The sequence below is a fragment of the Dromiciops gliroides genome, chromosome 3 (genome assembly GCF_019393635.1).
Source record: "Dromiciops gliroides isolate mDroGli1 chromosome 3, mDroGli1.pri, whole genome shotgun sequence".
Lineage (NCBI taxonomy): Eukaryota > Metazoa > Chordata > Mammalia > Microbiotheria > Microbiotheriidae > Dromiciops > Dromiciops gliroides.
The window spans coordinates 541,345,624-541,371,817 of NC_057863.1; the positions used below are offsets into that span (position 1 = coordinate 541,345,624).

Sequence of the window (26,194 nt, forward strand, 5' to 3'; positions counted from 1 at the left end):
TTCTACAGAGATTTCTCCAAACTGACAACATATAAAAGACCCTGACTGACAAGATAGTTCACACAAAAGGGAACCCTGGTAGCTGCCTCCTTACTAGGGTGTTTCCGGTGGTTCCTTACCAAGTTTTCCCTTCCTCCTCCCCAGATGATTAAGTAGCTCCCCCTGAAGAAATAAAATGAAGGGAAGCTGTAGAGGGGTAAAATGCAAGTTTATTTGGGGCAGGGGCCCTGTATTGTTTATCTTGGTATCTTAGCCATAGCACAGTGGTACAAATTTAACAAATGTCTGTAGAATAAAGGATGTTCCCAATTTGGAGCCTGTTACTTAGGGAGGCAGGAGCACAGCTGTGTGGTGGCGCATTTTGTTACTCCCCTGCCCCCCCAATTCTGCCTGTTACTCTGAATCTCCCTTCCCCTTTCCTCCTGCAGAGATCATTCTATTGAACCTAATTTTTTTTTCCATTTGCAAAGTAGCTGGGAGAAAGTGGAAAAGGAAAGTGTGTCCATTTCAGGTAGGACAGAATTCATTAACATTATGCTTAGCAAATCTTCAAATGATATGCCTATTCTAATACGGAAGGGTGATGATCGATATGGTCAGTAGGCTAGAGATAGCAGTAGCAGAGTTGTAGAAATGGGAGAGGGGAAGCATCAGATTTTCACCTTCTCAAAAGAGGTTGGCTGCGGTTCCTTTAAGGCCATGCCAGAGACCTGTCCCTTTAAATCTGTGTCAGTTTCCCCTGACGTCAGCCTGCCGGCCGCACTGGTGTTTACAGCCCCGGCCGAGCTGGTTACTTTCTGGAGTTCAGAATGCTGGCGACTGCCGCGTCCTCCTGGCCTTAAAGGGGCCGCACCCCCACGGAAACCGCCCACCCCCTCTTCTACCTTTTCACACCCCTCGCCCCCGGCCCCACCCCTTCCTCGGGGTGTCTTCGGGCTCCCCTCTAGCTGTGGTTGCTTCTCTCTTCTCACCTCCCCCGCCCCAGCTCCTCTGTGCTAGCCGGCCAGTCCCTCTGCTCTCATTCCACCTGGCTTGGGAAGGGCAGCGGGCTAGGGGAACCAGAAGAAGCCCCTCCCAAAGTGCTAAGCCCAGTGTAGGTGCCCCTTCCTCAGAGTTCTGTACTCCCCCCTCCCCCCCTTCCCCTGCCCCTTCCGTCCCCACTGGGGGGCCCCTGGGAGCGTCTCAGCTTCTTCAGGGAGGGGGCATTTCCTAATCTCAGGCCGGGGTTAAAGTTCTGGTCCTGGTGAGATGCTGGAAGCTGCAGCCAGAAGCTCATCGCCCCTCCGAGGTGCTGCGCTCCCCGCTGCCGCCGCCACTACCACCGCCGCCGCCGCTGCTGCCACCACCACCTCCGCCCAGCCGGGGCCATGTTCGCCCTGGGTTTGCCCTTCCTGGTACTCCTGGTGGCTCCAGCCGAGGGCAACCTGGGGGTCCTGGGGCCCAAGAATGTGTCCCAGAAGGAGGCCGAGTTTGAACGCACCTACCAGGATGAAGTCAACAGCGAGCTGGTCAACATCTACACATTTAACCATACTGTGACCCGAAACAGGGTGAGGAATTGGGGTGCTGTGCGTGCGCGCCGGCGTGGGGTGTATTGAGGGTCGGTGGTTTGGGGGTGGAGGACTAGGGAGCTTATCACTGCTGTGTCTAGGTGATGCAACTGCCAGATCTCCCACCTAAGTCCTGCTTGCCAGGTCCCATTCTTGGGCCCCTGATGTATGCCCTAACTCCAGACCGCAAGAGCTCAGGGCCTTGGGTACTCTTGCTTAATCTCTTTCCCTTTCCTTCCCCAACCCCCCCACATAGTCTGGTTTTGTTTTCGTTTTGTTGTTGTTGTTTTCGTTTTCCCCCAAAAAACTCTAAAGTAGGAAGTTACTGAAGTTGTTTCATTCTCCTCCTTTCTTCATTTGTTGTCATCTTTCTTCCAAGGGGGACACCCACAAGGAGGGGTTTGAGTAGGCCTGGCCTTGTTGTTCCCAGGCCTTAAACTCATAGTCTTGAATTCAGACCCTCAACCTGGCCCTAGGCTTGTGGGGGTACCATGACTGATGTTATTTTGTTCCAAACAACCCAAGTGGACGTGTCAGGCCCTGAGTTGAAAGGTCACACTGATAATTTAAGATTAGGAAAGTTACTTCCCTAGTCTTTCCAGGCTAACATATGCTGGAGGCTTGCCCAGACTGGTGTCACTTAAAAAAAACCAAAAACCTGCCCCTTTCCATACCTCTGATCTACAACTCTCCAAAGAAAGCCAACTAGCTTTGTAGGGTGGGATTGGGGGGGCATCAGAAGTAAGGCTAGGAAGAAAGAACTAACTGAACTAGGGGAGAATAGGAATTTAACTTGTTAAGGTCTGAGCAAGGCTGGAAACTTCCTTGATCTTACTTTTCCCCACCTACTCAACTAAAATCCTTAGACCACTTTGTTGCTTGATTCTAAGGTATTCATGAAGAGGTCATACTACAGTGCCTAGCTTTTGGTGGAGGCTTTATAAATGCTAAATGAATGAATGAATGATGGCCTAGAACTTGGACCCGTCTGGGGACCTTGTGGCCTGGGGACAGAGATTAGGAGGTGGTGGTTTCTGGAGGCCCTGAGGATTGAAAGAGTTCCTTTTCTGAAATGTTGGCCCAGTCTTTTCCTCAGTGGAGCTCCCTCCCTCCCCTTTCAGGTTCTCAAAGTGTGGTCTTGGGGACCTCTGAGGAGTTTGCGAAGTCAAAACTTTTCACAATAATATTTGGATCATTTAAATTTGGGGGGGGGGGTGGCGGCAATGAGGTTTAAGTGACTTGCCCAGGGTCACACAGCTAGTAAGTGTCAAGTGTCAGGGGCTAGATTTGAACTCCTGAATCCAGGGCTGGTGCTTTATCCACTGTACCACCTAGCTTCCCCCCATTTAATTTTTAATATGGTAAATATTTATAGTTATGACCTACATAAACAAAGGCCTTGGCGGGAAGAGTCCTGAATCATTTTTAAGAGTATAAAATAGGGGCAGCTAGGTGGCACAGTGGATAGAGCGCCAGCCCTGGAGTCAGGAGAACCTGAGTTCAAATTCGGCCTCAGACACTTAACACTTACTAGCTGTGTGACCCTGGGCAAGTCACTTAACCCCAATTGCCTCACTAAAAAAAAAAAAGAGTATAAAATGGTCCTAAGCCCCAAAAGATTGAAAACTGATGAAATAGAGAATGGAATCTGTTACCTTTTTTTGTTTGTCGGTGGGGAAAAGAGGCGGCTTAGTTTCTGCTACTGGCTGGGACTTGTCCCCAGAGGATTGTTCCCAGAATTCTGTATTCTTGTAGCTTTTCAAACGAGGAGTATGATTTCTATTCCAACCAGGAGTTCATGCTAGGTCTGGTGGGGTAGCTCTGGGTTCTACCTACTTGGAAAAGGTGAATTCTCCTTGGGTGGGGGTGGGGAGAGAGGCGCTCTTCTCTTTGTTACAGGGCTTGGGTTCTAGCAACAGAATGATAGCTACCCCCCCCCACACACACACACCCTTCCTTTATTTTTTTTTTTTTTTTTTTTTTTTGTGAGGCAATTGGGGTTAAGTGACTTGCCCAGGGTCACACAGCTAGTAAGAGTTAAGTGTCTGAGGCCGGATTTGAACTCAGGTACTCCTGACTCCAGGGCCGGTGCTCTATCCACTGCGCCATCTAGCTGCCCCCACACCCTTCCTTTATAGAGCTCATGAATTTTCATTGTCATCCTCTTTATCACTGAGAGAGAGTCTACCCATTTTACCAATTGAGAAACAGAAGCTTAAGCTTCTGAAGTAGGCTAACTTGTCTAAAATCATTCAGCGAGTCAGGGGTGGAGTTGGGTTCAGAAATTAGGCATCCTCTCTACCTGGGCTTCTTCAGCTTTTTCTATTTTCAGCCCCTTTTTGCCTGAGAAATTTTTATGTAACCCTGGGTATATAGTATATAAGATAGGTATACATAACCTTTTACTGTTGCCAAATTTTTCTTGACCCCTACATTGTTACTTGACCCCACTTGGGGTCTCAATCCACAGTTTAAGAAGCTTTGCTCTATGCTAGTAGTCATCAGGGCTAGTTGTTAGATGAGAGCTGCCCTTCTGGTCCTTTGGTTTATAGGGAGGAGGTTATTAAAGAGTTCCAAGATTCTTAACCTGGGTGACCTGCCCTCCCCCTTTACTAGGGATGTACACTAATAGTTGTACAGTATCCTCATTCATCCCCCAGAGACAGGATGGGCCTTGTTTCATGAAGCTTGCAGCCTCACTCAGACTTGCCTTCCTAGGACGACTGGATGATATCTGACAATTTTTATAGCACTTTACAATTCGTGGGATGCTTTTGTGTCCCGGATCTCATCGGGTCCCTACAGATAGGCCTGTGACGTAGGTCTTGCAGATATCACTATCCTCATTTTACAGATGAGAAAAATAAGGTTCAAAGAAATTAAGTGACTTGTTCAAGTTCACACATCTAGTAAGTGGCAGGACTTCTGACTCCAAGTCCAGGGTGTTACTCCTATTCTAAAACTGCCTCTGGATCAGTGAAAAGGACAGCTCTAGCAGAAACCCCCACCTCTGACTTTCCTGGGGTCAGATTTAGTCAGGGAGGACTTTCCCTTGGGCTTGACCTGCTCCCCCCCCCCACCCCCCTCACCCCAGCATTGGAAAATAGTAGCCATGTTTGTATGAGAAGGGGGTCTGAACTTATAGGTAGGCAAGGGCTGAGGGTTGGTCTGACTAAAGGGAAACACCTGTACCCATAGACCGAGGGTGTGCGGGTGTCTGTGAACGTCTTGAACAAGCAGAACAAGGCGCCCGTGCTGTTTGTGGTTCGACAGAAGGAGGCTGTGGTGTCCTTCCAGGTGCCACTGATTCTTCGGGGGCTGTGAGTATGATTTGGGAACTGATCAGGAGGGGGACGGGATTCCCCCCCTCCCCAGCAGGGGGAGCTGACATCCCCAAAGTAGGTTGGAGGATCATAATGTCTCTTGTTCCCTACCTCACCTAGGAGAATGCCCATGCTCTTGCATAGGCCACTGGCAAGTGTTCAAATCTCTCACTTAGGGGAGTTTTCTACCCCCTCCCACCTTGGGAGGATCTTCTTTTGTTTTTTGTTTTGTTTTGTGGGGCAATTGGGGGTTAAGTGACTTGCCCAGGGTCACACAGCTAGTAAGTGTCAAGTGTCTGAGGTCATATTTGAACTCAGGTCCTCCTGAATCCAGGAACGGTGGTTTATCCACTGTGCCATCTAGCTGCCCTCGGGAGGAGCTCCTTTTGACGGCTTGAACCCAGGCACTTGGTCAATTATCAGGTGCACCTGTGGGCCCCAGGCCTGGAGCTCAGTGAGGAAGACTATGGGTTAGGGGTAACCAGATCTGGAGAAAAGGATTGTCGAACTTTCCCCAGCCACCCTCCCCCCCTTCCCTCAACACCATTCATCTGGGCCAGACTTACTTTCCAGGGGAACAAGCTAGGTGTTCCCCATAGAGGTGGGGGGAGGGGGAGGAAAGAATAGCTCCTCCCTAACTCTCCCACCCTTGGGCCACAGCTACCAGCGTAAGTACCGGTACCAGGATGTAGCTCGAACTCTCTGCCAGCCACCCACCAAGAGTGAGGCTGAGGTCCAGTTCTTCTATGTGGATGTGTCTACTCTGTCTCTGTTCAACACTACTTATAGGCTGCGGGTCAGCCGGATGGACAACTTTGTGCTCAGGTTTGAGACAGTGTGTAGGAGTGCTGGGAGAGGAAGGGGAAGCCCAAGGGGAAGGCTTTCTGGGGGCCCCAGGAATGACAGGGAGTGGTGGGGGGAACCTCTTCTTTCTGCCCCACAGGACTGGCGAACAATTCAGCTTTAACACCACTGCAGCTCAGCCTCAGGTAAACAAACCTATTCAGTTAATCCTAGTTATTTATGAAATACTGCATGCAAAGCATTGTTGGGGGGGTACCAAAGGTACAGAGTCTCTGCCTTCAGGGTCCTGACAAATCTCCTGGGTTGGGGTGAGTTGGGAGTAATGGGCACAAAGAGGTCAGCTTAGAAAAGGCAAGAGGTCTATTGGCAGCTCTGCTTCTTGTTAGGGCCCTGCTCTCTGGAAGGGGGACCTGCTGACCTGCAGTAGAATGGACCTGTGAGGAGCTCAGGGCCCAGGCCCGGGGGGTGGAAGTAGAGTGGTGGTCAGTGGCTAGAGGTTTTTTAAATTCTCTTAGAGTTTTCCCTTGGACCTTTAGCCCCATAGAGCTCATGTAGTTAATGCTGCTCTAGGGAGGATTGGGGGCAGGTAGGGAGGCCACCTGAGGTAAGCCTCTCTTCTTCTGCTTGGTAGTATTTCAAATATGAATTCCCAGAAGGAGTAGACTCAGTGATTGTCAAAGTGACTTCCAACAAGGCTTTCCCCTGCTCGGTCATTTCCATCCAGGACATCCTGGTAAGTGGGCCCAGACTATCTATCTGCTTTTCTGCCAGTTGGAAACAAGACTTCCAGGGATAAAGGGTCTAAGGCTCAGTCTCTTAATTATCTTATTTCTTTAATCCACGCCCCCATTTCTATCCCTGCCGTAGTGTCCCGTCTACGACCTGGACAACAACGTGGCTTTCATCGGCATGTACCAGACAATGACTAAGAAGGCAGCCATCACCGTGCAGGTAGGTTGGGCCAACTGGACCCTGAAGAGTTATGCCCAGATGGGTTTTCTAGACAACCTCCCCTAATTGTCATTCCTGCCATTACCACGACTTTGTCTCCTCTCCCCCACTCTTCCTTCGTACTCATACATACACATGCACACTAATTGAGTACTGACCCATCTGCTGTTTGTTTTTGTTTGGCCTCGGCCTTCCCTGGGTTTCTTTCATAGGGAAGTGAAAGGCTCCACTGTAGCCCTCATCTTTTTCTGTATAAACAATAGAGTCAACCTTCCTTTCCCTTCCCCCTTAACTTTTCCTCGATATCTTTTTTCCCATTCGTTGTGGTGTGAGGTAGCAGATGACTGGGTGGGGAGGGTAGCAGGTATCTGATGAAGGCCATTTCTTTGTATGGTGTGGACGGGACTTCAACAGCGGAAAGACTTTCCCAGCAACAGCTTCTATGTGGTGGTGGTTGTGAAGACCGAGGACCAGGCCTGTGGGGGCTCCTTGCCTTACTATCCCTATGGGGAAGGTAGATTCTGTGCTCCGGACTGGGCTGGGTAGGGAGGAGGAGCCGGGATTGTTTGGGGTTTACTAGGTGCTTGGGAAGCAAAGGAACCTGGCTTTTACCTGAAGACCTTGGGTTGTGTAGGGGAAGGGGGAGAGTACAGAAGGGTGGGGGTATCAGCCTCTCTCCTGCCTGGTCCCCTTAAGCCTCAGGCCAAGCTCCAGGCTCCCACTACCGCACTGACTTGACTTTTACGTCCAGATGAACCGGTTGATCAAGGGCATCACCAGAAAACTCTGACCGTTGTGGTGTCTCCAGCAGTCACGTGTGAGTGTGGGCGGCTGGGTGGGTAGGGACAGGCTCAACTTGGGCTACTTTTTTTCACTAATGGTCTCTGGGGCTTTGGGGATAGGCTGGGGGATGGAGAACTGTGGGGACATAAAATGGGTGGACAGAGAAGCAGGATACCGTCCCCTGTGCCTGCTTGGAACCTCTAGGCTGTGAGAATACAGGGAGAGAAAGGAAGCTGTATCCATGTAAAATGCTGGCCAACATCACCCTCCACACCGAGCCCCTTCCTGTAGCCTCGTGTTAATCTATCATCTGCCTTCTCGACCCCCTCCCACTTTTTTCTCCCCAGCTGAGGCCTATGTTGGAGGCATGCTGTTCTGCCTGGGCATTTTCCTGTCCTTCTACTTGCTGACCGTGTTACTGGCCTGTTGGGAGAATTGGAGGTGAGCCGGGGCAGATTGGACCAGTCCTTGCTCAGCCTTTCAAAGGCAGTACAGTAGGCATTGGGGCTTGGTCAGGGAGATTTCTCCCTGGTCTCTTTCACTTCCCCCTGTGTTCACTTGCCCCATTATGTTCCTTCCCACCCTCAGGGATACCAACCACACTCCCATCCCCCAAATCCCCTTAAGATGAGCTGAGCTGTGATAAGTAGGAGAAGAGATGGCCAAAGAGTGTTTGTTGCCTGTAGTCCACACTTCCCCAACAAAGAGAGGATAGGGGCTTCAGCTTTTCTTCTAGTCATCTCTCCTAAGACCTGTAGCCTTCAGCATAGAGAAGCCTCGGTTTGGGTGAAAGAAAGGGGCCTGGAGGTCAGCACCTGAATGAGGAGGGTGGACAGAGGGTCAGAGGTATAGGGTACGAGGGATCGTGCGCCTGGAGCCCACTGTGTAGCCTCCATATCTTTTCCCACAGGCAAAGGAAGAAGACTCTGTTGGTGGCTATGGACCGTCCCTGCTCAGAAAGCGGTACCTCTCAAGGCACTGTCCTGGGGTGGGCTGAGTGGAGAGGTGACTGATTGTCTAGGTCTAATAGGTCTAGAGAAGCCAGAGTCTTCTGGCACTGTTTTCCATAGATTTGGACCTCCGGGGTGAGGATGACAGTAGGAGGTTGTGTCTCCTCTGCTCCCTGTCTCCCCCTTGAAAAACGACTGCTCCTTGATTTATTCTTCCTCTCGGTATCCTGCTGCTCAGTCTGTCTTTCAGTCTGTCCCAGGCCTCCAGGCTCACAGTTTCACAAGTTCATAACATTTTTCTCTCTCTCTCTCTCTCTCCCTCCTCCCAACCATCTTCTCTCCTGCTTGTGACCTTCTCTTCCAGCCTCTTTGCTTGGTAAGCTTCAGGCACTGGGTGGGGTTAGGGCCGGGGCCTTTCAAGGGACCAGGATCAGGCTGTGGGGGAGGGAAGCATCAGGCCTTGCACATCACACATACTCATCAAGTGTTGGAGTGAATGGATATGAACAGGGGTGACTAGGTGGAGTCTGGGGAGTTTTGGTGCTGCCAGGATTTTTGACCTCTAGTGGAGGAGAAAAGTTGGCAACCCCTCTTAGGATAATAGGGTATTTATTTGGTGAGGTGATTAGGCACAGAGAGCAACGGCCGCTAAGAGCGGGGTGGTCTTGGCTGGTGAGTGATCGTCTTCCCTGAAGCCCAAAGCCTCTGTGCCTCGACTTCTTCTGCCTGTCCCCGGCCCCTTCTGTTGATGTCACCTCCAGGTCTGGGCTTTGCCTTCCTATTTGCAGGTCACCCTCGAGTCCTGGCTGATTCCTTCCCTGGCTCCTCCCCTTATGAAGGTTACAGTTATGGCTCCTTCGGTAGGTTCCCCCTGAAGGCTCCTCTCACCCCTCTACCTGGCCCCCACCCCCATCCCCAGCCTGGCTGTCTCATTCTAAGCAGGCTGCCCTAGGCTTCTGGGGTTGGTGAATTTTTCTTTCCTTTCTTTTTCTTAAAAACATATTTTGAACACTGTTTCAATATAATTTAACTCCCTTTGTAATCCTATGTATTTTATTTCATGCATTTGAAAACATTATTTTGAGAAGGGGTCTGTGGGCTTCACCAAGACATGGTTAAGAACCACCAGTCCATGGTGATCCTCTTTTGTCTTCCTAAATGGGTAGGCAAAAGCTGTCAACTAACATTTGTTGTTGTTGTTGTTGTTTTGTGAAGCAATTGGGGTTAAGTGACTTGCCCAGGGTCACATAGCTAGTAAGTGTTAAGTGTCTGAGGCCGGATTTGAACTCAGGTCCTCCTGACTCCAAGGCCAGTGCTCTATCCACTGTGCCACCTAGCTGCCCTAAAAGCATTTGTCTTTTTTTTTTTAAATCTCTGTTTGGCATTCAAAGCCCTTTTCTTTAAAAAAAAATTTTTTTTTGGTTGGGCAATGAGGGATAAGTGACTTGTCCAAGGTCACACAGCTAGTGTCAAGTGTCTGAAGCCAGATTTGAACTCAGGTCCTCCTGACTTCAGGGCTAGAGCTCTATCCACTGTGCCACCTAGCTGCCCCCTGCCAACTGACATTTAAAAAATCTCTAGGACAGCTAGGTGATGCAGTGGATAAAGCACCAGCCGTGGATTCAGGAAGACCTGAGTTCAAATCCTGTCCCCTCATCAGCCTCTTGTTCCCCACAGAGAATGGCTCAAGTTCTGCTGATGGAGCCATGGACAGCACTGGCTCTGTGGACGTCTCCTACACTTATTCAGGTGAGTATGCCAGGCAGGGGACAAGGGCAGAACCGATGCCAGGGCTGATGTTGGCTGGGCCAGAGGTGGAGTTGTGTCTGTTCAAGGAGGTCCCTTACTCTTCCCCCTCTCCTCCAAGCAATGGCATTAGGGCAGGGTCTGTAATTCTCCATATCTCCCTCCCCACCCAACCTCCTTGGCCTGGTCCTCGCCTCTTTCCTGGACCCCTTCCCAGTAACTTTCCCTTTCCTTTGAAGGACACGACCAGTTCAAGCGACGTTTCCCCTCTGGCCAGATGCGGCAGCTGTGCATTGCCATGGGTAGATGTGGGGGAAAGTGCTCGCTTTGCCAATCAGCTCCTGCCTGTGGTGGGCACTGAAGCTGGCTGGAGCCATGGCCTGGCTGGGGATCACCCTTTGGGGCTGGGAAAATGCTCAGTGGATGCCCTATTCTCATTTGTTATCATGTAATACTTATGATAACTGACCCTCTGTGTCTTTTGAGAGAGGCTGGTGTTTTTCCTTGACTAGGGGCCTTGACCGCTTTTCCTCTGTCACTTCCCAGTACCGTGCCACCAGAGATTTCTGGGCTGAACTTTTCCATGTTGAGTCAATGCTGCCTTGCTTCACATTATCCTCATTCTCTGACCAGCAGAGGGAGTTGGGGCTGGGCTAAAGAGGATCCCAAAAAGGCAATGAAGATGTTCTCTTGCCTGCTGTGGGGCCCTCGTTAGAGGGCCTTGAGGGACAATCAGTCAGTCAATAAACATTTAGAGTAGATTTTTTTATAGGTGGGGGGTGGTAGTCTCCACCAGCAGCCTTTCTTACCCCTCAACCCAGGGGATACTGAACCTTTAACTCCCCAGGTACCACAGTCCTGCCCTCTCAAAACACACGAAGCTGGTTGTGCCTCTAATCTGCATGATGCCTCTGGAAATCATCCCATTGTCTTAAGCCTGAGATCAGCTCAGTGTCCCTGGTTTGGCCTATCATAGCTCTCCAGGGGAAGTTGGAGGTGACATGGAGATCGGGGTATAGGCATTCATGGACCTTGTCTGTCCCCCTTCACATATATATACCACAAGGGGAAAAGGACACACAGGTTTCCCTGGACACTGAGCTTACCTCAGCCTCCCTGTCCTAAATCCCCCAATTCACCCCTTCTACCGCTGTGTAATTCCTACAATTGCCCCAGGTGGGCAGGGGCCACACTCTTGGGGTCTTGCCACAGGCCTGAGCACTCTCTTCCCTTCCTTCCCAGATCCAGTGGGCAGCCGGCCTCGGCTGGACTCCCTGAGCTCAGTGGAAGAGGACGACTACGATACGCTGACTGACATTGAATCGGACAAAAACGTCATCCGCACCAAGGTCTGAAGCTGCTCTTGTTGAACGTCTCTGGTTGCAGATCCCACAGATCTTTAAAGTCCTTAGAGAGAGGCCCCTGTGTAGGGATCCTACAACTCTCTGAAGAGGGTAGAGCCTAAGCCCCAGTATATACCTGTCCCTATCACATCTCCACATTGATGCTGCGGGGACTCCTTTGGGGAGGGAAGTGTTGGGAGGAAGTTAACCCTGTTACTGATTGCTTTTGACTCTGATGGCCACACACACTTAAGGTCTTATTCTTGGGCAGTGGTCCATCCATGAAGGTAAGAGTAGGGCAGTCAGAAACCTTTAAAAGTCCTAAGCTTTGTCCTTGTCTTTTACTACCCTTGAGAGCCTCCCTGAACATCACAGGGGTAGCTGACTTCCTGCTGTTCCCTCTGTCATCTTTTCTTGTTCCTCTTCAGCAATACCTGTATGTAGCAGACTTGGCCCGGAAGGACAAACGGGTTCTACGGAAGAAGTACCAGATTTACTTCTGGTGAGGGGAATGTGTGCCTATTTGTTTTTTGGAAGGGGGCATGGAGAAGGAGCAAGGGCTTGTGTTGGGGGTGGGGATGGTTCTCTTCCAGTCTTCCTCATTCATCATCCATCCATCCCTGTATACAGGAACATTGCCACCATTGCTGTTTTCTATGCCCTCCCAGTGGTGCAATTGGTGATCACCTACCAGACGGTAAGAGGGGCAGAGTTTATCTGCCCCCCAGACCCTAGGCCTCTTGACTTCCTTCTTGATTTCCCTAGACATGGGAGTCCTTTTGACAGATGCTTGCCTGGTCTCCATTGGACACAACTTCTAGAAGTGGGGAAGGGAAGGGGAGGGAATAAAGTATTTATTAAATATCAACTGTGTGCTTAATATGTACTGAGTGCTTTACAAATATTATCTCATTTGATTCATCCACCCTGAGAGTTTTCATTAATCAGACTAGTGATTGTGTGAACATCACACCATGCTCACAGAAAGAACCCACAGATTTTTGGCTATACTCAGAGAAAGAAAATACACAATCCCTGGTAGTCGTGTTGTTTACAAATAAGGAAACAACAACAGCTATTCATGTCTAGGTTGGTAGGGTATTGGTGTATAAGGGGTATAAGAAGTCTCTTGATCTTAGTTGGAATCAGGTCAGGAAGGGGCTGGGCTGCCCCTCATCTGGACTCTTGAGTTGTCTCTTAGACTGATTCCCCTTTTTTCTTGTTCCCTGGGACTACTGCAGGTGGTGAATGTCACAGGGAATCAGGACATCTGCTATTACAACTTCCTCTGTGCCCATCCCCTAGGCAACCTCAGGTAGAGGGGATGCTGGGGAGGCAGACATCTGAGAGTCCGAGGAAGAGGGGGTGGTCGGGACCCAAGAATAGCTGGAGGGCGGGGTGGGACTGGGGAGGCTGAGGGAGCTCATTTTGTGTAATACCCGTTGATCTCTGCTCCAGCGCTTTTAACAATATCCTCAGTAACCTGGGTTACATCCTGCTGGGGCTGCTGTTCCTTCTCATCATCCTGCAGCGAGAAATCAATTACAACCGAGCCCTCATGCGAAATGACCTTTATGCCCTGGTGAGAACCGACCCTTCCCGTTCCCCTTTCTCTAGCTCCTTACCAAGGGTGATAGCCCTTGGGATGGCGTCCCTTACCCTTAGTGAAAGAAAGCACTTCTCCTTAACTGTTGTTACCTATTTACATTCTCAGTGACGCCTTCCTGCATTAGTCCCTTCCCCACCCCCATTCTCAACCTCAGTAGCTCCTCTTCTCCCACAATCCTCTTTCAGGTCACTGTCGTTAGCGATTTAAACCTTTAAATCAGTCATTTATCTTCTCCGTGCAGCCTTCCCTCATCCTCCTCAGCCCTTGACTTCAAACTGTGATGCCCATATTTTTTTTTTTTTTTAGTGAGGCAATTGGGGTTAAGTGACTTGCCCAGGGTCACACAGCTAGTAAGTGTTAAGTGTCTGAGGCCAGATTTGAACTCAGGTACTCCTGACTCCAGGGCTGGTGCTCTATCCACTGCGCCACCTAGCTGCCCCTGTGATGCCCATATTGTGTAATGGCTATATTGTCTTACATGTGTTTGATATCTCTATCAAACTATAAACTCTTGGAGGGCAGGGATCGTTTAACCTTCCTATTGCCTGGCACAGTATTCTCCATACATAGAAAGCGATTAATAAATATATGGCGATGTTTCTCCTTCTTTCTATTCATACTCTAACCCTGGACTCTTTCTTTGCACTAGGAATGTGGAATCCCAAAGCACTTTGGGCTTTTCTATGCTATGGGTACAGCCTTGATGATGGAGGGACTGCTCAGTGCCTGCTACCATGTTTGCCCCAACTATACAAATTTTCAGTTTGGTAAGGCCTCCTTTTCGTTCCCAGAGACCTGCCTGTGTATTTGTGTCCCTCTTGTGGGCCCCTGAGATTTAGCCTTTTAGGGGAACTAGAGTTGAGATATCCTCTTGTAGTACTACAGAAAACAGGCAGCCAGACCTGGTTAGGGACTACTCTCCCTTCTTAGAGGAACTTGGAGATCACCTAATCAAACCCCCTCATTTTACAGATGAGGGAACTGAGGCCCAGACAAGATAAAGTGATTTGCCAAAAGTAGCACAAGTACTAGGGCGTAGAGACACCTGCTGCTCTGAATGATGCCCAAGAGGAGACAGTTCCTGGAGGCAGCCTTTGGAGTGTGTAGAGCCTCACCAAGGAGGCCCCCACATAGCCATACCTACCCAATGACTGCTAAGTGGGTGGCTTTCTAGGAGAGAGGGAGCAAGGAGACCTGGCCTAATTGTGGTGGGCTTGGATAGACTCCCCAGTCTGGAGGTCGACAGTTTGCTGTTCCTGCAGACACATCATTCATGTACATGATCGCGGGGCTCTGCATGCTGAAGCTGTATCAGAAGCGGCACCCTGACATCAATGCCAGTGCCTACAGCGCCTATGCCTGCCTCGCCATCGTCATCTTCTTTTCTGTGCTTGGGGTGGTGAGTGTGTCTCCCCCTCCCCCCTCCTACCTAAATCGGCCTCCCTCCCTTCCTTGCCACAGCCCTTCCCCATCCATGTCCCTAGAGACCAGGTGACCCCTTCCCCTGTTTCTCTCCCAGCTCTGGAGGTGAGAATACTCCCAAGGCCCTTCTCTTGGGGCAGCTCAGACACGATTGATCTCGCCCTCTTAGCTGGGCCTTAGCCCCATGCTGGCAGGTACCCTGAGGAATCCAGAATGTAGACCAGTTCTCTGTCCTTGGCTCATGTGCTCTTCTCTCTCTGTCTCTGTCTCTCTCTTTTTCTCTCTCTTCTTTCGTTCTCTCCATCTCTCCCTCCCTTCTCTTTCTCTCTCTTTTTCTCTCCCTCCCTTCTCTCTCTCTTTTTCTCTCTCTTCCTTCTCTCTGTCTCTATCTCTCTCTTATTTCCTTCACTCTCTCCATCTCTCTCTCCCTTTTCTCTCTGTCTTTCTCTCTCTTCCTTCTTTCTCTCCATCTCTCCCTTCCTCCTCTCTCTGTCTCTCTCTCTCTCTCTTCCTTTGCTCTCTCCATCTCTCCCTCCCTTCTCTCTCTGTCTCTCTTTTTCTCTCTCTTCCTTTACTCTCTCCATCTCTCCCTCCCTTTTCTCTCTGTTTTTATCTCTTTTTCTCTTCCTTTGTTCTCTCCATCTCTCCCTCCCTTCTCTCTGTCTCTTTCTCTCTCTTCCTTCGCTCTTTCCATCTCTCCCTCCCTTTTCTCTTTGTCTCTATCTCTCTTTTTCTCTTTCTTCCTTTGCTCTCTCCATCTCTCCCTCCCTTCTCTCTGTCTCTCTTTTTCTCTCTCTTCCTTTACTCTCTCCATCTCTCCCTCCCTTTTCTCTCTGTTTTTATCTCTTTTTCTCTTCCTTTGTTCTCTCCATCTCTCCCTCCCTTTTCTCTTTGTCTCTGTCTCTCTTTTTCTCTCTCTTCCTTCGCTCTCTCCATCTCTCTCCCTCCCTTCTCTCTCTGTCTCTATTTCTCTTTTTCTCTCTCTTCCTTTACTCTCTCCATCTCTCCCTCCCTTTTCTCTCTGTTTTTATCTCTTTTTCTCTTCCTTTGTTCTCTCCATCTCTCCCTCCCTTCTCTCTCTGTCTCTTTCTCTCTCTTCCTTCGCTCTCTCCATCTCTCCCTCCCTTTTCTCTTTGTCTCTATCTCTCTCTTTCTCTCTCTTCCTTCGCTCTCTCCATCTCTCTCCCTCCCTTCTCTCTGTCTCTATTTCTCTTTTTCTCTCTCTTCCTTCACTCTCTCCGCCTCTCCCTCCCTTTTCTCTTTGTCTCTCTCTGTCTCTTTCTCTCTCTTCCTTCGCTCTCCATCTCTCTCCCTCCCTTCTCTCTCTGTCTCTATCTCTCTTTTTCTCTCTCTTCCTTCGCTCTCTCCATCTCTCTCCCTCCCTTCTCTCTCTGTCTCTCTTCCTTCACTCTCTCCATCTCTCCTTCCCTTCTTTCTCTGTCTCTATTTCTCTCTTTCTCTCTCTTCCTTCACTCTCTCCGCCTCTCGCTCCCTTCTCTCTCTCTCTGTCTCTCTCCTCTTCGTCCTTTATCTCTCCATATCTCACACACACATACACACACACATTCTGTTCCCCACCTCCTCCCACCCTGCCCCAAACAGGTGTTTGGCAAAGGGAATACGGCGTTCTGGATAGTCTTCTCGGTCATTCACATCATCGCTACACTCCTGCTCAGTACACAGCTCTACTATATGGGCCGTTGGAAGCTGGGTAAGTAAATTGCCCGGGGTGAGAATTGTAATGATAGTAAGACATTGTCCATGGGGGCAGAGAGTGTGAAAGACAAGATTGGATGAAGACAGATGTGTGAGACAGAAAAAGACAGAGAGAAAGGGAGACAGAGAAAGATCTCAGGATATTTTCCTGGATCCTTCTTTGTCCTGGTCTTCGGGTGTTTGCGATTGGAAACCTTAAAGCCAGTGCGTGTTCTTTTTCTATTTTATACATATTATAATATATTAATATTATACACACACACACACAGTCACCTGGGCTATTGCGAAATTTAAGCGATTTGTCCAGCCAGGGTCACGTGGCCTGTATGTGCCAAAGGCAGAACTTGAAATAAGGTCCTCCTGATTCCAAGGTGGGCTTTCTATCCATCACATCACACTGCCTCTCAAACCACTATACAGTTGTGAATTGTTATTGTTATTGTCCCTTCTGGCCTCCACTGCTCAGGAGCCACAGATGGCCTTAACCTTAGCCTGCTGGGAGTCCTTGCTATGGACTTAGGTTATAGGCTTTGAGTATGAGCAAGGATACTTCTCTGTGGCTTCAGACTTCTTGCCTTTGACACAATTTTGTCCCTTCTTGCAGATTCTGGAATCTTCCGCCGGATTCTTCATGTGGTCTACACAGACTGTATCCGGCAGTGCAGTGGACCCCTTTATGTGGTATGTGCCTCGGCTCCACTTTATTTTCCTCTTCTGAGTCCTTGTTACATCTGCCCCTCTCCTGGGGACATAAGGTATAGGGGGTACCTATAAGCATTGGGTAGTTGGGGCCCTCTATTTCCTCTTTTCCCTCTCCCTAGCCATCTATGTTGTTGTTATTCATATTATTGTTATACGAAAACCATAGCTAACATTTATAAAGGGTGTCCCAAAAGTCTTAGTACCATTTTTAAGCTTTAATAAAGCTTATTTTAAAAAGCTTTAAACTGCATTAGGAATTTTGAGTCAAACTGTATAATGCCTTAAGGTTTGCAGAGCGCTTTTATATATCTCATTTGACCCCTACAATCACTCTGTCAGATAATTGCTATTATCACCCCCTTTTTACAGATGAGGACACTGAGGTTGAGAAAGAGATGAAATAACTTGTTTAGGGTCACACAACTAGTGTCTGAGGCAGGATTCAAACTCAAGCAGCCTCTTTATCTACTAAACCACCTAACCCCTATCTCTGTCTCATTGTCTCCCGGGTTTACTTCTTTCTAGGACCGAATGGTGCTACTAGTTATGGGCAACATTATCAACTGGTCACTGTGAGTCCAGATATGCAGCTTTGAGGGCCTGGGCAGGTGGCAACCAGGGAGAGGCTGGGATGGGGCACTTAGCCCAAGATCTCTCTCCTTCCCTCCCTGTTCCCCCAACTCCTTAGGGGAGTAATGGAAGATCCCTTACTCCATCCTGGGTACTGTGCTCCCTCTGCCCTGGGTTTGAGGGGAGGACGGAGGGAGGCTCCTTCCCCTCCTGTATGTGGATGGGTACTGAATGTTTTGAAGTCCCCCTCGCTGTCTTCCATTCCAAGGGAATCAGTGATGGGGGTCTGAGCAGTGGCCTTGTCTCATCACCACATCCTAAGGAGACAATGGATATTTGGGTGCGTGGATGTGTGTGTGTGGGTGCTGGCCATGGATGCCCGCCTTCTTAGGCCTCTTTCCCCCCGTAGTGCTGCCTATGGGCTCATCATGCGTCCCAATGATTTTGCTTCCTACCTGCTGGCCATTGGCATCTGCAACCTTCTTCTTTATTTTGCTTTTTACATCATCATGAAGGTAAGCAGGGGGTGGGAGTGAAGGAGAGAAGTTGGTGTCCCTTGTGTGTTGATCCTTCCTAGTATCATTTTTTGTTTTGTATTGTTTTTTGTTTTTTTTGGTGAGGCAATTGGGGTTAAGTGACTTGCCCAGGGTCACACAGCTAGTAAGTGTCATGGGTCTGAGGCTGGATTTGAACTCAGGTCCTCCTGAATTCAGGGCCAGTGCTCTATCCACTGCACCACCTAGCTGCCCCCCAGTATCTTTTTTTTTTTTTTTTGTGGGGCAATAAGGGTTAAGTGACTTGCCCAGAGTCACACAGCTAGTAAGTGTCAAGTGTCTGGAGTCAGATTTGAACTCAGGTCCTCCTGAATCCAGGGCTGGTGCTTTATCCACTGTGCCACCTAGCTGCCCCCCTAGTATCGTTTTTATTCATCTGTGCCCATGATGGCAAGAGCTTCAGTGGGAAGATAGAGCAGAAAGCTAGGAAAAGATCCCTGACCTATAAGGGCTTCTAGTCTCATGGACCATGGCTTAACATTCATGGAATACCTAAGGTTAAGACAATCTATGCTCTAAGTACCAAGGAATCGGCACAATCAGTTATTGGTGTAGGAGTTCAGAGGAGGAAGAGATCAGTGAGTCCAGTTCTGTGAGCTTAGTTCCCTCTGAAGCCTTCGGGGCCTGGTTGTGGGCAGGAGTCTGACTTACCTGGGGGAACATTAAATGCTATGGGGTGGGAGGAGGAGAGGAGAAGGTTTGAGGCTCTTAATTAAGCACTGATGATGTGGAAGGGCTATCATTAACTGTGAACTCACTGTCCTCTAATGGGGAGGTGGGGGCCACTGTTGGAAATGGGGGATACCATTGGCATATGGCAGGGGCGCACAAGGCAGCAAGTGTAATGTGTGGTGGGCCCGGGAGCCAGAAAGGCCTCTGGAGGAGGGAGGATGTTGGATTAGGTTGTAAAGAGGCAGGAAGGGGCCAGCTTTTGGCCACGTGTGGGGAAACTTGCCCTTAAATGAAAACTTGGGCGCAAAGAACAGGGATTCTGGACAAGGGCTCCCCACAAACTCCTGGGTGCCCAAGTGGACACCACCCTCAACTCCCTTCCCATTGCTTCTCTTCTCAGCTCCGGAGTGGGGAGAGGATCAAGCTCATCCCCCTTCTCTGCATCATCTGCACCTCGGTGGTCTGGGGCTTTGCCCTTTTCTTCTTCTTCCAGGGACTCAGCACTTGGCAGGTGAGTGAATGAATGCCTGGCCAAGGGATGGGAGTAGGGGAGCAGGGAACAAGGCCTCAGCTCCAGTGCCTGCTATTTCTATGACTGACTAGCTTTTTATTTTAATGTTTTTTAAATTTTAAAATTAAAAAAAATTTTTTTTGGGGGGGGGGGCAAAGAGGGTTAAGTGACTTGCCCAGAGTCACACAGCTAGTAAGTGTCAAGTGTCTGAGGCTGGATTTGAACTCGGGCCCTTTTGAGTCCAGGGCTGGTGCTTTATCCACTGTGCTACCTAGCTGTCCCCAACTGACTAGCTTTATAACCTTGATCAAGACCTTCCACTTCTTAGTCTTTTCTCATCCATATCTATATTAACATATCTATAGCTGTAGGATACATATCTATAATAGTAAACAATAATAATAAGTACCATTCTTAGCAATTTAATGTTTACAAAGTGCTTCACTTATATTATCTCCTTTGATCCTTATTCTCATTTTACAGGTTAGGGAACTGAAGCTGAGTGGTTAAGTGACTTGCCCAGGGTCACACTGCTACTAAGTGTCAAGTGTCTGAGGTCGAATTTTAACTCAAGTCCTCCTGAATCCAGGGCTGGTGCTTTAACCACTGTGCCACCTAGCTGCCCCTATCCTGAGTCCAGAACTCTATAAAATGAAGGGGTTGGAAAGTCAAACCCTAAGATATCTTCTAGCTCTAAAAGTCTACAGTTCTATAATTCTCAATATTACTGAGTGTTTACTATGTGCCTAACCCTGTTCTAGGCCAGCCAAACTCTGGCCTGTTTTCTATTCTCCTGTTCTCAAACCTAAACCCCAGGCTCTTCCTTGGGCCTAGCATGCCTCTACTTCACTGTTATCACTTAGAATCCCTTACTTCCTTCAAGTTCCAACTCCTCCCCAAGACCTTTCCAGATTTGTCTAGTTGGCAGTCCTGTCCTCACTTCCAATATTTTGTATACGTTTTGTATATACATATTGTTGAACCCTTATTTTTTTTCTTCTAATTAGATTGTAAGCTCCTTGGGGGCAGGGACCAAAAAGTCTGTCTCTAGCACTTAGCATAATGCCTGTTGTATAGTAGATGCTTAATATATATTAAGCTTCTTGAATGAGTGAGTGAATGAATGTGGGGGATAAGATATGGTTCCTGCTCTCAGGGTAACTAGAGGTAACTAGAGAAAATCGGACTCAACCAGGAAAAGATATCTAATAATTAAAGGCACTGTATGTTAAGGGCAAATGTCAGGGATGGACAATTAAGAACCAGAGGAGCTCCGAGGGAGAAACTGTTTTGTGTTAGAATATCAAAGGAAAGGAGGCAGCTAGATGGTGCAGTGGATAAAGCACCGACCCTGGATTCAGGAGGACCTGAGTTCAAATCTGGGCTCAGACACTTGACACTGTGTGACCCTGGGCAAGTCACTTAACCTTCATTGCCCCGCAAAAAAACAAAACCAAACAAACAAAAGAATATCAAAGGAAGCCTTCATAAAAGTAGTAGAACATGCTTATTCCTAAAAATTTTGGGGAAAGATGGTGTATTCAAAGAGGAAGGGAAGTGTTATTTCAAGCAAAGAAGGTCGAGTGAACACTTTTATTCTACCTTGTATGATATTTATATGCATTTCTTATCTACTGTCCTAAGCTCCCTGAGGGTAGGAACTATGCTTAATTTACCTATTTAACCTTATTTGGAATGGGAAGGAGGCATTGAAAAAAGGTTTATTATAATGCAAGCATTTATCAAGCCCTTTTACAGTGTGCTGATTTCCCAATCCTGTCCCCTCCTGTCTTCCCCAACAGCTGCGTCCTTAATCATCTCCCTATATCTCTCAAATCTTCAACCTCTTCTTCTTAACTGGTTCCTTCCTTGTTGCCTTCAAACATGTCCCAAGTCTCCCCCATCCTTAAAAAACACACAAAAGCTTCACTAAATCCTGCGATTCTTTCAAGATCTTGCCCTACATCTCTCCTCCCTTCTCAGTTAAACTTCTTGAAAAAGCTGCCCACACTTTCTGCCTTCCCTTCCTGTGCTCTCACTCACATCTCAGCCTGGCTTCTGAACTTCATCAGTCAACTGTAACACTGAAGTTACCAGTGATGCCTTCTGTGCTACATTTGATGGTCTTTTCCTCTTTGAGTGAGCTCTCTGCTGCACTTGACACTGTTAAACACCTCTTATCTCTGGGTTTCCTGACACTACTGTCTCCTGATTTTCCTGTCACCAGTCTGACCCAACTCAATTTCCCCCCTAACAGTAGGTAACAGAATGCCGAGGGTTTTGTCCTGGGCGCTCTTCTCCCTCTATATCCACTGTACTATCATCTCTATCCAGGTGATGCCCAGATGTATATATTTATTTATTTAATTTAATTTAATTAATTAATTTTTTTAGTGAGGCAATTGGGGTTAAGTGACTTGCCCAGGGTCACACAGCTATTTAAGTGTTAAGTGTCTGAGACCGTATTTGAACTCAGGTACTCCTGACTCCAGGGCTGGTGCTCTACCCACTGCACCACCTAGATGCCCCCAGATGTATATATTTAACCCTCATCTCCACCTTGAGTTTCAATCATATCATCAATTGCCTGTTGGACATTTCACAATCCTGAATATGCTAGAGACATCTTAAACTTAGCATGTCTAAATCTGAACTCGTTATCTTTTCCTTTAAATCCTCCCCTTAGGTGAGGCCTTCATCACCTCATCTAATTATGTCAGCAGTTCCCTTACTGGTCTTTCACCACTCTGGCCCTTCCTCCAAGATTTTGCCAATGTAATTTTTTTTTTTTTGGATGGGGCAATAAGAGTTAAGTGACTTGTCCAGGGTCACACAACTAGTAAGTATCAAGTGTCTGAGGACAGATTTGAACTCAGGCCCTCCTGAATCCAGGGCTGTTGCGCCACCTAGCTGTACCCCCAAAATAATTTTTTTTTTTTTTTGGTGAGGCAATTGGGGTTAAGTGACTTGCCCAGGGTCACACAGTTAGTAAGTGTCAAGTGTCTGAGGCTGGATTTGAATGTATATGTTTTTATATGTACTTGTCTCTCCCATTAGAATGTAAAGTTGCTGTGAGGAGAGAAAGTTTCATTCTTTATACTCTACGTACCTAGCACAGTGCCCAGCACATAGTAGGTGTTTAGTAAATACATGTTGATTCACTGATTGATTGATAAAGGGCATCATGGTAAAGGAGAGAGTACTACACTTGGAGTCAGGAAGACCCTGGTTCAAATCCTGATTCCGATACTAGCTGTATGACACTGGGCAAGTCATTTAAGCTCTTTGGACCTCAGTTTCTTCATCTGTAGGTGAAATGAGGGGGCTGGATTCGATAACCTCATAAGATCCTTTCAGTTCTGAGTCTTTGATCCAATTGTGTGCCGGGTAAGATAGATCATGGCAGAGTGGGCAGAGAGCTGACCTTCTGAAGCCTGGGGCTCATGTCCTACCTCTGACACATACCAGCTTTGCTGCTTTGGGCAGGTCACAATCTCTCGGCCCCAGGCTACTCTGCCTCTAAGGTACAGAACAAAACCAGCTGTTGATCTTCATTGATCATTGGAGTTCCCCATACCAAGGAAACCACAGACTGAACTAAAAATAATTGTTCAGGCCACTAGGTATATACACAGATAAAGATGACACAAGCCAATGGGCATGCATTTTTTTTAGGGGGGGGAATCTCCATGTACCCAGATAAGTCAATAGAAAATGTATACATACACAAAGGAATTTTCTGCAGGGTGGGAAGAACCTGTGACACTTGTAGAATAATAGTCTGTGGAATATGAGGGAGGAGGAGGCTGTGGGTCTGAGGTTTCCAGCCTGGGTGACTGGGAGAATGTTGGCCAAAGTGGGAGATAGCCACTGCCTCGGGAGTTGTAGGCAGACGGCAGCAGGCGAGCCTCCCCATCTCCATCCTTGTTCCCCAGAAAACGCCTGCCGAGTCAAGGGAGCACAACCGTGACTGTATCCTGCTCAACTTCTTTGATGACCACGACATCTGGCATTTCCTCTCCTCCATTGCCATGTTCGGGTCCTTCTTGGTAAGTGGCGTCGCTCACCCCTTTCCCACAGGCTGGGCACAGGGTTGGATGGGGGAAGGGCTGGAGGAGAGTTGGTGCAGAGTTGTCCTCGGAGGCTGAAGACGACTGGTTTGAATCTCACTTCCCCCCCTTCCCAGGTCAGGTCCTGCTGCTACTTAGTGTCCTCACCTGCAAGATGGGCCATAATAACTTGTGCCAGGTCATTGTGAGGCTGCATTGAGGACCAGCTAGAGGGTTTGGGTGTGTAGCTTTTCTGGGGGAGCTGGAGTTCTCTTTTCTTCCTCTAAGTACAGAGGAGACCCTCCAGCCCCATCCTTACATGAGACCGAAGGGTCCAACTTCACTCTCTCTCTCTTCAGGTGCTGCTGACCCTGGATGATGATTTAGATACCGTTCAGCGAGACAAGATCTATGTCTTCTAGTGGACGCAGCATCCTCCTCCCCGTGGGCCTTCATGCCTTGCTACTTGAAGGAACCTGACTAGGCCTGGGGCAGAGTTGTTCAGGACCTTCTGCCCAGTGCCTCAAAGCTATAGGACGGTTTTTCTGCCTAGCTCCGTAGGAAGGCATTGGGACATTCATGGGAGGACGGTTGTGTTCTCCCTGTAGCTGGATTCTGCCTTTTGCCTGGAGGCAAAGGGGAGCTGGGCCACCGAGGGGCCTGTTGCCTCCCACCGTCTGAACTTTGGCCAAACTTGCTGCTTCTTTCTCAGTGTTTGGGCCCCTCAAAGAGCCTGTCTATGGAGGAAGGGAAGGAATGGTATTGCTCTCCTTCTCCTGTGGGGAGCCCTCTGTAAGGTAGCCCCAAATCCTTCTTCCTGCTACAGTTCTAGGTAAGGGCCAGAGCTTGATTTTCCGTCCAACCCCAGCTCTTTTAATGTGTGTATTGAATCAGGGTCATCTAAGCTGCTGTCCAGAGCTGGGGTTGCTTGCTTTGAAGGGGGTGGAGGGGAGAACCGAGGAGCCCAGTGTCTGATGCTAAAACCAGGAAGGCCTGTGGGCCTTAAAGCAGTCTCCCTCCGAGCTGCTCCATGGGGGATGGTGGCCAATGTGGGTTGAGATTTTCTGGGGGGATTTTTTTTTTTTAATGAAGAAGAGAGAGCTTAGATCATGGGCCGCCTTTGCGTAGCTGCCCTGTGCCACTTGGAATCGAATAGCTTAAGAAAAGCTCTCTCCTTCCCCATGAAGAGGTTAGCACACGACAGGTCCCAAGCTGCCTCTTCCCTCCTCCCTTTACTTTCTATCCCCTGGTGCCCTTGTGCCTGCCAAACCCAAGGGGGAATCCCTCAGTGCCATTGCTTGCCCCCAAGACCAGGGGTAGGGGATAGGAGGATTACAAAGAATATAACCCATTCCAGCCTCCTGCAGTGCCTATGTCAAAGGGCAGCCGGGGCAAGGACAAGCTTGCCCTTGGCCTCCAAGACAGGACCTGGGACCCTGTCTTCACCCAGGCTTTTGTTTGTGAGGATAAACACACACACACACACACACACACACACACACACACACACACACCTGGAGTTTACAGTGAGTCTGTGTAGCTCACACTTGAGCTCTGGGTCAGCCCTTTCTGCTGACCTTTGGCTGCCTCCCACCTGCCCAGCCTGATCCAGGTGCCATTGTGGGAGAAGAGAGATGAGACTGGCAAGGGGGCTAGGCCTCAGGGTATAGGAACTTTTTTTTTTCCTGGATTCCCAACTTTGTTCTTACAACTTTCCCAGGGGAGTCATGGAGGTCTTTTTTTTTTAAAAACTGTTTTATGTCTATTTCCACATCATGGTGGAATCTCTGTTTTCTATGAATGACTGCATTCAATTAAAGGAATGACCAGATACACCTACTGGGCTTCTTTTGCTTGCTCTTCCAGGGCTGAATCTAGTGGGAAGCAGGGTATAAGCAAGAAGATTGGGAGGGGTGGGACAGGATTGGAGGAAGAAGCCAACTTGAACAACACAGAGAAGGTCAGCCCCAGGGGAGAGAGAACCACCTGTGTGATAGTGGGCCCTGTGGTCATTGTGGGTAACTAGGTGACACAGTGGAGAGAGTGCCAGGCATGGAGTCAAGAAGGCTTGAGTTCAAAGTCCAGCTTCAGACATCTACTGGCTGTGTGATCCTGGGCAAGTCACTTAACTCTGCCTCAGTTTCCTCACCTGTAAGAGCTGAAGAAGGAACTGTCAAACTATCCAGTATTTCTGCCAAGAAAACTACAAATGGGGTCATGAAAAATCTGAAATGACTGAATAGCAAATAGTCATCATACCCAGTCCTCAACCATCCTTACCTCCCAGCTGGTTCATAGGCTCTTTATAGACTGGAGTTGATGATGGAGTTTTTGAAATTTCTTCCTTGCTCAACTCGGTTTTCTCCTCCTTAGTCCCCAAGCTCCCACACCCCTGATAATGAATCTGTACTAGAAGTATCTCAGAGGTCCTTTAGTCTAACCCTTACCTGCCCAGGAATGCCTTCTGCAACACCTGGGAAAACCTCTGCCTAAGGCAGCTAGTTCATTCAACTTTGGGACTCTTCTCATTTTTAAGGGAGTTTTTTCTTTCATGATCTAGAATCTGCCTGTCTAAATCTTAGCAAGTTTTTTCTTCCAGTATTAGCTAGAATCCATTTGTCTGAAAACTTCTGCCCATTCGTCACTCCTAGTTCAATAGAACAAGTGAATTCACATCCATACACCTAACATCAGTTCCTTAAGATGCCCTCATTTTATTGGTGTGGTGACTGGTCTTCCCAACCAATCCTCATATGGTATGATCTCCAGCTGTCTCATCATCCTGGCTAGCCTTCCTGGGATGCCCTCCAGTTTGTGCTTCCAAGGGATGTTTTAAAGTCTCTTTCCTGGCAGAGGTTTAAAAAGACTTCCCAGGGGGCAGCTAGGTGGTGCAGTGGATAAAGCACCGGCCCTGGATTCAGGAGGACCTGAGTTCAAAT

General features: G+C 48.6%; 1 protein-coding gene across 4 annotated transcripts; it reads left to right on the forward strand.

Moving 5' to 3' along the window:
* The first annotated feature begins 777 nt into the window (after positions 1-777).
* Positions 778-25,091, forward strand: SIDT2 (SID1 transmembrane family member 2). Of its 4 annotated transcripts, XM_043996921.1 has the most exons (28): positions 778-1,550; positions 4,749-4,870; positions 5,534-5,698; positions 5,817-5,862; positions 6,309-6,410; positions 6,545-6,628; positions 7,043-7,142; positions 7,380-7,445; positions 7,759-7,852; positions 8,322-8,374; positions 8,726-8,737; positions 9,150-9,221; positions 10,039-10,110; positions 10,347-10,409; positions 11,350-11,456; positions 11,879-11,952; positions 12,081-12,147; positions 12,692-12,765; positions 12,909-13,032; positions 13,709-13,826; positions 14,322-14,458; positions 16,084-16,192; positions 16,802-16,878; positions 17,425-17,471; positions 17,879-17,984; positions 19,096-19,206; positions 23,142-23,255; positions 23,615-25,091. In XM_043996921.1, the coding sequence occupies exons 1-28, from the start codon at positions 1,368-1,370 to the stop codon at positions 23,675-23,677; spliced, it is 2,562 nt and encodes an 853-aa protein (XP_043852856.1). In that variant the 5' UTR covers positions 778-1,367; the 3' UTR covers positions 23,678-25,091. The 4 variants fall into 4 exon arrangements, with proteins under 4 accessions (XP_043852856.1, XP_043852857.1, XP_043852858.1 ...); XM_043996922.1 differs by lacking the exon at positions 8,726-8,737; XM_043996923.1 differs by lacking the exon at positions 10,347-10,409 and having other exon boundaries at positions 779-1,550.
* Positions 25,092-26,194: the final 1,103 nt, after the last annotated feature.

Bases quoted from the DNA above. Each gene is read 5' to 3' on its own strand.
- SIDT2 (XM_043996921.1), top strand. From the start codon at position 1,368: ATGTTCGCCCTGGGTTTGCCCTTCCTGGTACTCCTGGTGGCTCCAGCC. The intron at 7,143-7,379 runs GTAGATTCTGTG...TTTTACGTCCAG, and splicing joins TTACTATCCCTATGGGGAAG to ATGAACCGGTTGATCAAGGG. The intron at 10,111-10,346 runs GTGAGTATGCCA...TTTCCTTTGAAG, and splicing joins CGTCTCCTACACTTATTCAG to GACACGACCAGTTCAAGCGA.